General features: G+C 37.6%; 1 protein-coding gene across 1 annotated transcript; it reads left to right on the top strand.

Moving 5' to 3' along the window:
* The first annotated feature begins 3,821 nt into the window (after positions 1–3,821).
* LOC131428601 (phenoloxidase-activating factor 1-like) lies at positions 3,822–5,183 on the top strand. Its single transcript, XM_058592648.1, has 3 exons — positions 3,822–3,848; positions 3,916–4,331; positions 4,397–5,183. Exons 1-3 carry the CDS (start codon positions 3,822–3,824, stop codon positions 5,181–5,183), a joined length of 1,230 nt encoding a protein of 409 aa, XP_058448631.1.
* Positions 5,184–10,317: the final 5,134 nt, after the last annotated feature.

Below are 10,317 nucleotides of genomic sequence, written 5' to 3'. Positions count from 1 at the left end.
TTCACTACAGCTTCAACGACCGTTTTTACTTCGAACGCGTTCCAGCAGAATACGAAACTTCTAAAAACTTTTTTCTAACGATCACGTCGGGGTCACCACTTTGGCCGGTTTAAGGCAGAAATGAGTTATCTTCAGGTTTGGTTTAAGACTAAAATTTATTCTTAACAACTGGGGGTATTTATACAACTTCAGAAGGTGCCTTATCATGTGGCGCTTAGAAACTATAAGAATAATGTTATAAAGGGTTATTGTTTAAATTCAATATAATTCGTTTTGCGTGAGCTAAACTTTTCTGCAGAGATCAGCAGAAACAATCGTAGAGACACAAAAGCAAAAGAAGTACGTTTTGTGAAGCGATTGCGGATTGTCTCTCTGACAATAAAAACTACCGCGTGCTTGTTGCTTGTAGCGTTGGCGCGCGGTGATAGACAGCGTTCAGATGATGCTACATGTTTGTCAGTGTTCATAATCAATTATCTACATAAAAGATTTCCACTTTAACATGTGATTTGTCCGTTGATTAATAAACTTTTAAAGAATCACTGCAATTAAATACTAATAGATACTTAGAGAGAAAAGTTTAATTTTTTACTACTTTTTTTCTATGAACCTATACAAATCTGTATTAGATTTAGGAAATCTTTACAAAATCGGTACTTTGATTTAAACTAGTATGCAAACGCGAAAATCTATACAATACATATAAATCTGTAAAAAAGGCATCTCTGGCTCTACACTTTGTTTTAAGAAGGGCTAATGAATAAATAGTAACAATTACACTTTGGTTTTTATTTAAAGTTCACCAAATTAACTTTACAGTAAAGTTTTAAATTCAAAGCGAAAGGTAACGGAAACGACCGAAAAATTTTTAAACGTTGAAATCATTTCAAACTGGTTCTAAAAATATCGTGTGTTGTCGTCTCATAGTTTGTATTAGGCCGTTTTTAAGAAGAATTCTGACATTTTGAACCTGAGAGTGTAATAGTGGGATATTTCGTTTTGATTGCTGTCGCCATTGCTAATTTATAGGATGAATAAAGGATCAACGATAGGATGGATAAAAATCCATTGAGATGAAATTAGCAGCAGAGTAGTGAACACATCATAAGTGTTTTTTGCTGTTTTATGAACATTATTTTAATTTCCAAGGAATGTGAATCAAATCTCAATGTGGAGCAAGGCGAATGAAGTAGTAATATGAAATAGTTATAGTGATTTTAGTGGCTAAATCGAGGTTTGAAGGCGACGTCCTTACAAATGAGATGAAATAGGGAGCCCTTACCCTATATTTAGGACTGAAAAGTCACCACTTGTGGCTGAACACCCAATTTAAATCCTAATAATTTAAATGTGAGTTAATATACCAATAAATATGTTGAATAAATAGTTATTTAAAAAAAAAGGTTCCTATTTTGCGGGTTTACTTATAGAAGGTACGTAAATCTTTATATCACAATAATTGCTGCTAGAGAAAATCCATGTAGGAATGTGTTTGTTGCTAAACAAATGTATCAGTGGAGGTAAGCTGAAACTGAAATAATTTTTCTCGATCAGTTCTAAGGAAAACGGAAGAGTTTTAGACTACGATTTTCACTTTTCTTGAATTGCAATTTTAAGCAGTATGAACCGATTGGTTTATTTTTCAACCATGTGGAAGATTTATTCAGTAAAATCAGGAAAAGAATCGCCGGAATTTGTCTTTACGCACACATTGTTGGCATTACCCATACGCTTGCAAAGAGTCTTTCTCCTTAAGGTCTGAGGACAGAGGGCCACGTGTTGAGTTTTAAATCGACCACGTGGCTCGCTCAATTCCCTTTGCGCATCGTATTTCACTCGTACTCTCTCGAATATGAGCAAACTGTACCGGATTACCAGCATACATTTTATTATTTTGATGAGAAGTTTTATCACATTAATCTATCGAATGGGTTGGACATTACATGGATTCCAATAAACAATGAAAAAATATTCAACTTTCGCAACGATTGAATGTCTGTTTGTTGGGCAGCCTTGTCGAGCCAATTTTATTTCTCTCTCCTTTTTCAGAATGCTATCAGAAAACCAAAGCGAAAAAAATGACGGATGCATTGAAACTGACTGTGTGTCACAGAAAAATACAAGACTTTATTTTTATCGCGATACCATATATGTTTTTATGTACTAATCGCATCTAAACTAAATTATCTAGACTTCGTCACGGTCGATTTATGATACAAGCCTTCAAAGCCGAGATATTCGATGAACAAGAAGAGGTATGCATTTCCGAGCGTTCCAATTTTCAGCAGTTCTTCAGTCAGAAAAAATACAACACGACCGCTAAATTCAATGAATCATTCTGAAAATTACACAGAATATTCTCAACTAAATTTCGAAGACATTGTCAGGTGGGTTTTTTCTATATTCTGCACCGTTTCCAAGAAAATATAATTCGAAACGGGAAAATAGCAAAAAACCTACCCCTTTACGGTACTGTCCTCAGCCCTTAATGCCCCGTTTACACTTCTGCTGGCTGCCAGCATGCTGGTGTCAGTGTACTGCCCTCTTAGGAAAAAACGTTCAACTGTGGTCCAATGATCCAAAGTATTAGACCAACGAAGGACCAACGTTTTTTCCTCAGAGGGCAGTACACTGACTCCAGCATGCTGGCAGCCAGCAGAAGTGTAAACGGGGCATAAGGGAACAATCGAAATAAACACATTATCGAAATAAACTTTTATCATAGTAGGCTTTGAACTTTTTGTTGTATTCAAATTACGCGGTATATTTTAATGAATAAGTTCTCTGAAAAAACAATGTGCATCCAATCAAGTGCATTAGGTTCACGTTTCTATCGATTCAAATCACTGCGCATCGGTTCAAATGAAAAAAGTTGCATAACTGACCGCACTCATTTCGATTCGATCGTGAATGTTCTTGCGATACGTGAAAACGGTGACGAAATCAGACGGAAAAGAATATGAATAGGCCGGAGAAATTTTGCCAATAAAATCCAGACCATCGATTAATCCAATTACTGGTAGTTTTTCTGTAGATTTAAATGAAATTCAAACCAGAAGTTTGGATCGAAAGAATAAAAAAATCATTATTTTTTCGTCCTGCCAACCCCCACCAAAAGCAAAATTTCATTTTAAAAAGGGTAATCGGTTTGATTTTTTTTTTCGTTTTCCTCTTATTACCTAAAGCGTTGACGCCAACAACAATCGTTAACTTTTACAATCCCCCAACAATTAGTCGATTTCGAGTTCTTTTGTTTAGTTTCCGATCACAGAGAGAAAAAAAACACAGGCAGACAGGCAGGTGCCTGGGTTTTCCCCACCACCGAATTCATTCACCAGGCGATGCAGGCGGTTTTTTTTCCTTCTCGTTTTGTTCTCCGTTTGTCATGGTGGGCGTCAACCCTAAGCACTTGAGTTTTTTATTTTTATTTTCAAAACCCTTCCGTTGTTTCGGTAGCCACAATTCGGTCACCGTTCAGGTAGACACTAACCTTTCTAGAATATACCTACTCGTAGATGGATAACCTCGTCGGGTAAATACCTGTTGTTGGCATTTTGCACGTAACATCGACGGCGTAAGGATCAAGTGTAAAATATTAAGTTTTTTCTAAAAAAGTGAAAAGATTCAAAATGAATTCAAGTTGTGCTTGTTTGATGACTTTTCTGGCGGTTGCTGCTATTGGTTCAGTTTGGTCGCAGTATTCGAAATCACCGTGTCCGAGAATATTCGCCTACCGGATAGATCCCGAAACGGGAACCATTTTCGGTTTCATTGCAATTAAAAACCTACACGTGGGACGAATTGTGAAGCTCAATATTAGTATGGCATTCGAAACGGATATTGTTGCCGTAAGTTTTTTTTAAACTTTTTTATGGTTCTGATTTGTAAAGTTAATTGTGTTCAACATAATTTCAGAACAACTACGGCTCGGTAACGTTGATCAAGTCCCGTGAAGAAACTTCGGTCGATATTGCCCGAGGGCTACCGGCCAAATATCGGATCAACTTTCCATCGCAAACCGCGCCACCAACTGTCCGTTCAATTCTGTTAAATGGACAGACGATTTGCAGTAGCTACCGGGCATTAGCTCAACCAACGACGATTCTAAGCTGGGAACATTCGTGGTTTGCGCAATTCCCCGGTCGAATTATGGCTCACAACAACGGGCTCCAGACGATGGAAACCGTCACGAGGAACGTGTTCCGAGTGAGCGACGAATTACCGTCGGATCCCGGTTCGATAGCCTTACGTTTTGAGCCAGAACCGACAACGGAAAGACCTAGAAATCCTAGACGAAGTACGGTTTCTCCTCGGCCCGCATCATCAGACTAGTGAGTATGTCCTAAATTGACCATTCATATCAGAAAGTAACAACTCGATCAACTCTCGTTTACAGTGAATGCGGTAAAACATCCGACGCCCTACCGAATCGATTGTCGATAAACGGAGATCTGGTGCGCCGCGGTCAGTTCCCTTGGATCGTGCCGGTGTTTGACCGCGCCGAACCGCACAATCCTAGATACATCTGTGGCAGTACTCTGATCACCCGAAGTCACCTGCTGACGGCGGCCCACTGCGTTTACGAAGCCGAAGACGTCATTCCCGCCGATCGGTTGCTGGCCATGCCCGGAATGTACAATATTGACAACTTTTTCGATGACAAAGCCGTGCTCGCCGACGTCGAGGAAGTGATTGCCCACGAAGATTACGACTATGATGATGACACGAACGATGCGGATCTGGCTGTGCTGCGATTGAAAACGAGGATCGAACTATCGGCATACATTATTCCGATTTGTCCTTGGCAGGGTGACAACAGTCTAGGGCGGATCATCGGTGAAGAAGGTTACGTTGCCGGTTGGGGTGAAACCGATGACGGTTCGTCCCACGTTCCGACCTACATCCGAACCACCATCGTGAGCAAGCAACAGTGTAGTGTGAATTGGTCTCGATCGTATCGAAGAAACGCACGAATCTTCTGTGGCGATGGCCACGGTTCGGTACCCTGCAATGGGGACTCCGGCAGCGGACTGGTACTGAAACTGGCCAACCAGTACTATCTGCGGGGGGTTGTGTCCCGGGGGAAAGTCGATCCCAATACGTTGAAGTGCGACACCAGCAAGTACGTGATCTACACCGACATAGCGCCCTTCCGGTACTGGCTGAGGACGGTGACCAGCTGAGGAGTTGGTAGTTTCAGGTTCAAACTGTAAATAACAATGATGTACATACGAAACATAGTACATAGAAACGACTTCATAGTTAGGTTAGATGAAATCCAAACATAAAAGCTGGCTTATGATTAGATTATGAATATAGTTGATAAATGTTATGAACAAAATTAGAAACAGAAGGACGATTGTAGTGGTTATTAATGTAACGAGACAAATAAATAAATAAATATATATGTTGAATTCTTTGTTTATGCAGTCAGCTAAATTTCTCAAGTAATCAACAATATCTCAACAATTTGACTTCAGGATTGGGAGAATCACGATGATCCAAAATCCTATTTTGATTACTTAGATGCGTTTCTCATATCACTAATGCTTTCCTAAAGGAATTATTCAAAAATCTTTTTAATGAACCTTCGATAACAACTAGAACAAGTCTATTTTGTTTTTGGAGTCCAGTGGACCACCAATTTCGGTACCTCCGGAATCGGAAACTAGAAATCGATATAATGTATCTCGAATTGACTAAACGTTTATCGATAGCATCATTGATTATTATGAAAATATATCTATTTATCTACTAGCTGACCCGTCTGTGTGATACCAGCTGAAGTACTAAAGCCACGGTAACCCACGCTGAACCTTAATATAACAACCTTATGCGCAAACATCCACGATGAGAGCTGGCATCACAGCTTTGTCGTCACAAGCGCGGTCGTTACCGCCACTTTCAGTATACAACTCTTGAAGAGGTAAGACGTGTGCTTTACATTGCTGAGAGCCCCTTTTCGTGTGATGCAAATCAGAAATGCACACCGTCGAACTTCGTCTGGCCTAAAATATTTTTTTTTATTTATAATTATGGACTACAAAGTTGTCAAACGTCTAATGTCGTTAACGTTTCACTCCATTATGTGGCTGAATACTCGCCCTAATGTGAACGGTTGTAACAAATTCAGAGAGAAAATAATTGTCTTCTTCGAATGCATTGGACATAGATACATTGACATAAGGGTTGTCCTGAGATGATCAATTAAAGTAAATGATTTTACTGCAGAAAGACAACGCAAAATGTGCCGGAATGCGGAAAGTATGGAACAGCTCCCAACTTTTCGCTGTGGACCTCAAGCTTCTGAATTGATGTGCAACCATCACCATCGAAAACCAATAATCCTTCCAGATCGTGGGTCGAACATAAAACAACCGGTTTGTGAAACCAACAAATCTCAGATGTCATTAGCCGGTGAATGATAGAGAGAATAGGGTCGAAGACGGTTTGTAGATGTGAAGTTATACTTTCGACTTGACTACTTTAAACCTTCGATCGGTCACAGTGCAGAATTGACCGGAAGAGGTCTCCACATACCTTCAAGGTAGCTCAATGATAGAGCAGCTATTGGGACTGCTTTCGGAAGCTTGATGCCGGTTCTGTTTGATGTCAGAACTAATTCAGTCTCCGGAACTGAAGTCCACTTCGAACCGAAAATTAACGCTTCAATCACCTAAAATTGTAGCATTGCGATTCCGTGTTCTGTGAAATTTTTACTCATCTTTTCATGCCCTTAAAAGGGAAGCAGCATAAGCCGGAACGACCGATAATTGTTCGATCGGTTCCATGTAGTGGATCTCAACTGCATGGAAGATCATTTCTACTGTCCACCAAGTAAATAACTCGAAGGGTAGTTTCCAATCTTCGACGAACGCGTCAATAGCGATATCGCATTAGACACATTGGTTAAATTCAAGAATCTCAGTTGCTTATGAATTTCCGAAACAACGTATTATTTCATTATAAACTATTAAAAATAAATCTAAAACTATTTAGAAAACTGTCAAAAACAGCACACAAAAGTGCTCCAAAAACTTTTTAAAAACTGTTCCAAAACTAAACTAGAAACCTGCTTCAAAAACTACTCTGAAAACTGATCTAAAAACTGTTCCAAAAATTGCTTGAAAACAACTTTGAAACTGCTCTAAAAACTGCTTGAAACGGCTCAAAAACTTATCCAAAACATACTCTGAAATCTGTTAAAAAATTTGAAAAAAATAAAACTGCCTAAAAACTATCTTAAAACTGCACTAAACCTTCTCAAAAAACTACTCATAAAACTGCAATTAGATGTTATTTGTTTTAATAAAACCACTGAAAACTTATCCTCTAACTTCTTGTAGTTATCCTCCAAAGCCCTACAACGATAAAATTCCCTTTGTAAGGTTCTTCCATGAGGAAATTTAAATTTATGATTTGACGAAATCTCATGTGGAAAATTGAAAAAGAAATATGTAATTTTGCAGAAAATTGTTCGAATATTCAATTCCCGTGCATCATTTGACTATTAAATACACCGGAAGCTTATCCTCTACCAATTTGTAGCTATCCTCCTAAACCTGACAACAGCATAAAAAAATTTTGGAGAATAAATGGAGGATAGCTACAAACCGCTCCTGACAACGACTCCAAAACTGGTCCAAAAACTGCACTCAAAACTGCTCCAAAAATTACTCTAAAAATCTGTTCGAAAACTGCTCCAAGAACTGCTTTACAAACATTTTAAAACTGCTCGAAAACTGCTCTAAAAACTGCTTGAAAATTTGTTCAAGAACTGCTCCAAACTCTTCTCTAAAATCTGCTAAAAAACGGTTCACTAAAATGCTCTAAGAACTGCATTAAACTGCTCGCAAAACTGTTTTAAGAACTGCTTCGAAACTGCTCAAAACTGTTCCTTAAACTGCTCCAGAAACTACATCAAAACTGCTCTAAAAGCTGCTTAAAAACTGTTCGCAAAAATCTGTTCGAAAACAGCTCTAAAAACTACTTGAAACTGCTTGGAAATTACTTAAATTCTTCTTCAAAACTACACCAAAAACTATTCTAAAAACTACTTTGAAACAGCACGAAAACTGCTTAAAAACTATTCCAAAACTGCTGCAAAACGCCAGCAGTTCTGCTTTAATAACTGCTTAAAAACTACTCTAAAATCTTTTCGAAAACTGCTATAAACTACTCCAAATACTGCTTCAAAACAATTAGAAAACTGCTCCAAAATTAACTATAATAACTGCTCTAAGACTACTTAAAAACTCCATTAAAACTATCTAAAAAGTTCTCCAAAAATGCTCTTAAAACTGCCCGAAAACTGTTCTTTAAAACTACTCCAAAAGTTCATCTGAAGGCTGCACTTAAAGCTGCTTGTAAAACTACTCTGAAAACTGATTTAGGAACAACTTTAAATAACTGTTAAAAAATATGCTCGAAAACTGCCCCAGAATCTACATTAAAACTGCATAAAATGCGGTTCGAAAACTGCTCTAAAAACTGCTTAAAAAGTGTTCGCAAAAAAAAAACTGCTTGGAAATTGCCTAAATTCCTCTTTAAAACTAATCCAAAACTATTCTAAAAACTACTTCGAAACAGTACGAAATCTTCCCCAAAAACTGCCTAAAAACTATTCCCAAACTGCTTTAATTCCGGTTCGCAAAACTGCTTCAAAACGCCTAAAAAACTGCTCTGATAACTGCTTAAAAGCTGCTGCTAAACTGATCTTTAAACTGCTTCTAAAACTGTTCGAAAAATACTACAGAAACGACTCTAAAAACTGCTTCCAATTCTGTTCGATACTATTAAAAAATTATCTAAAATCTGTCCCAAAAGCTGTTCTGAAAACTTTATGCAAACTGCATGAAAATTGTTCGCAAAACTGCTCAAAAAACTGCCTTATAAACTACCAAAAACTTGCTCGCAAAACTGGTCTAAAACTTTTTATTACTGCCCAAAAATATGTTTTGAAAACTGCCCTAAAAACTACTTGAAAACTGCTCCAAATACTGCTGAAAAAAACTGCCTCAAAACAGATCAAAAATTGCTCCAAAGCTGCTCGCAAAACTATTCTAAATTTTTTTTTAAACTGCTCCAAAACTGCTTCAGAAACTACTCTAAAAATTGCTTTATAATCCTCTCCAAAAACTGATCCAAAAACTCCTCTAAAACCCGCATAAGATCTGTTCAAAAACTGCTTTAAAAGCTTCTGCAAGATCAGCTCCAACAACTGCTTCAAACAGTTCGAAAACTGTTGAAAAATCAACTCAAAAAACTGCTCTAAAAACTGGATTAAAACAATTAAAAACTGCTCCAAAAAATGCTCAAAAAACTGCTCGCAAAATTGTTGTTAAAACTGCTCCAAAAAAGCTCCTAAGACTACTCTAAAAACTACTTAAAATTGCTAAAAAACTTCTCAAAAAACTACTCTGAACACTGTCCAAAAACTGCTCCAAAAGCTGGCTAAAACTGCTCCAAAAACAACTCATTTTTTTTTAAATCTGCTTAAAAACTGTTCCTAAACCTGTTTAACACTGTTTAAAAACTGCTACAAAAACTACTCTGAAAAAAGCTGAAATTTTTTTACTAAAACTGCACTAAAACCTGCTTAAAAAACTCGTAAAACTGCTCTAAACGCTGCACTAAGTCTGTTTGAAAATTGCTCTAAAATCTTTTCGAAAACTGCTCTAAAAACTGATTGAAAACTAGTTCTAAAAAATGCTCGCAAAACAGCTCTAAAAACTGCTTGAATACTGCTGCAAAACTGCTCCAGAAGCTACTCAAAAACTGGTTTAAATCAGCTCAAAAACTGTTCCAAAACCCGTTCTGAAAACAGCTTCAGAACTGCTACTAAAACTGCTCTAAAATCTACCTTAAATTGCTCGAAAACTACCCTAAAGATTTCCCAGAAATTTGTGTAAAAATTGTTGTAAAAACTGCTCGCCAAACTGCTCTAGAAACTGCTTAAAAACGGCTCCAAAACTGTTTCAAACTGCTCTATAACTGCTTTAAAAACTACTCTGATAACCGCTTAAAAATTTGTACTAAAACTGCTTCAAAGCTGCTAACAAAACCACTCTAAAACTGTTCAAAAACTGCTCATAAGACTGCTCGAAAACTGCTCCAGCCACTACTCCGAGAATTCCTTACAAATCCGCTCAAAAAACTGCTCAAGACAAAAACTATTACAAGACTGCTCCAAAACTGCTTTAAAAATTGCTTTAACATAGCTTGAAAACTGCTCCAAAAACTGCTCTAAGAAATGCCCAGAAACTGCACGCAACACTGCTCTAAAAGTGCTAAACAACTGTCAAAAAAGCTGTTTTG

Source organism: Malaya genurostris, chromosome 2, assembly GCF_030247185.1.
Source record: "Malaya genurostris strain Urasoe2022 chromosome 2, Malgen_1.1, whole genome shotgun sequence".
NCBI classification, from domain to species: domain Eukaryota; kingdom Metazoa; phylum Arthropoda; class Insecta; order Diptera; family Culicidae; genus Malaya; species Malaya genurostris.
The sequence above is the reverse complement of the archived record's forward strand: the minus strand, read 5'-3'. Positions and strand labels throughout refer to the sequence as shown.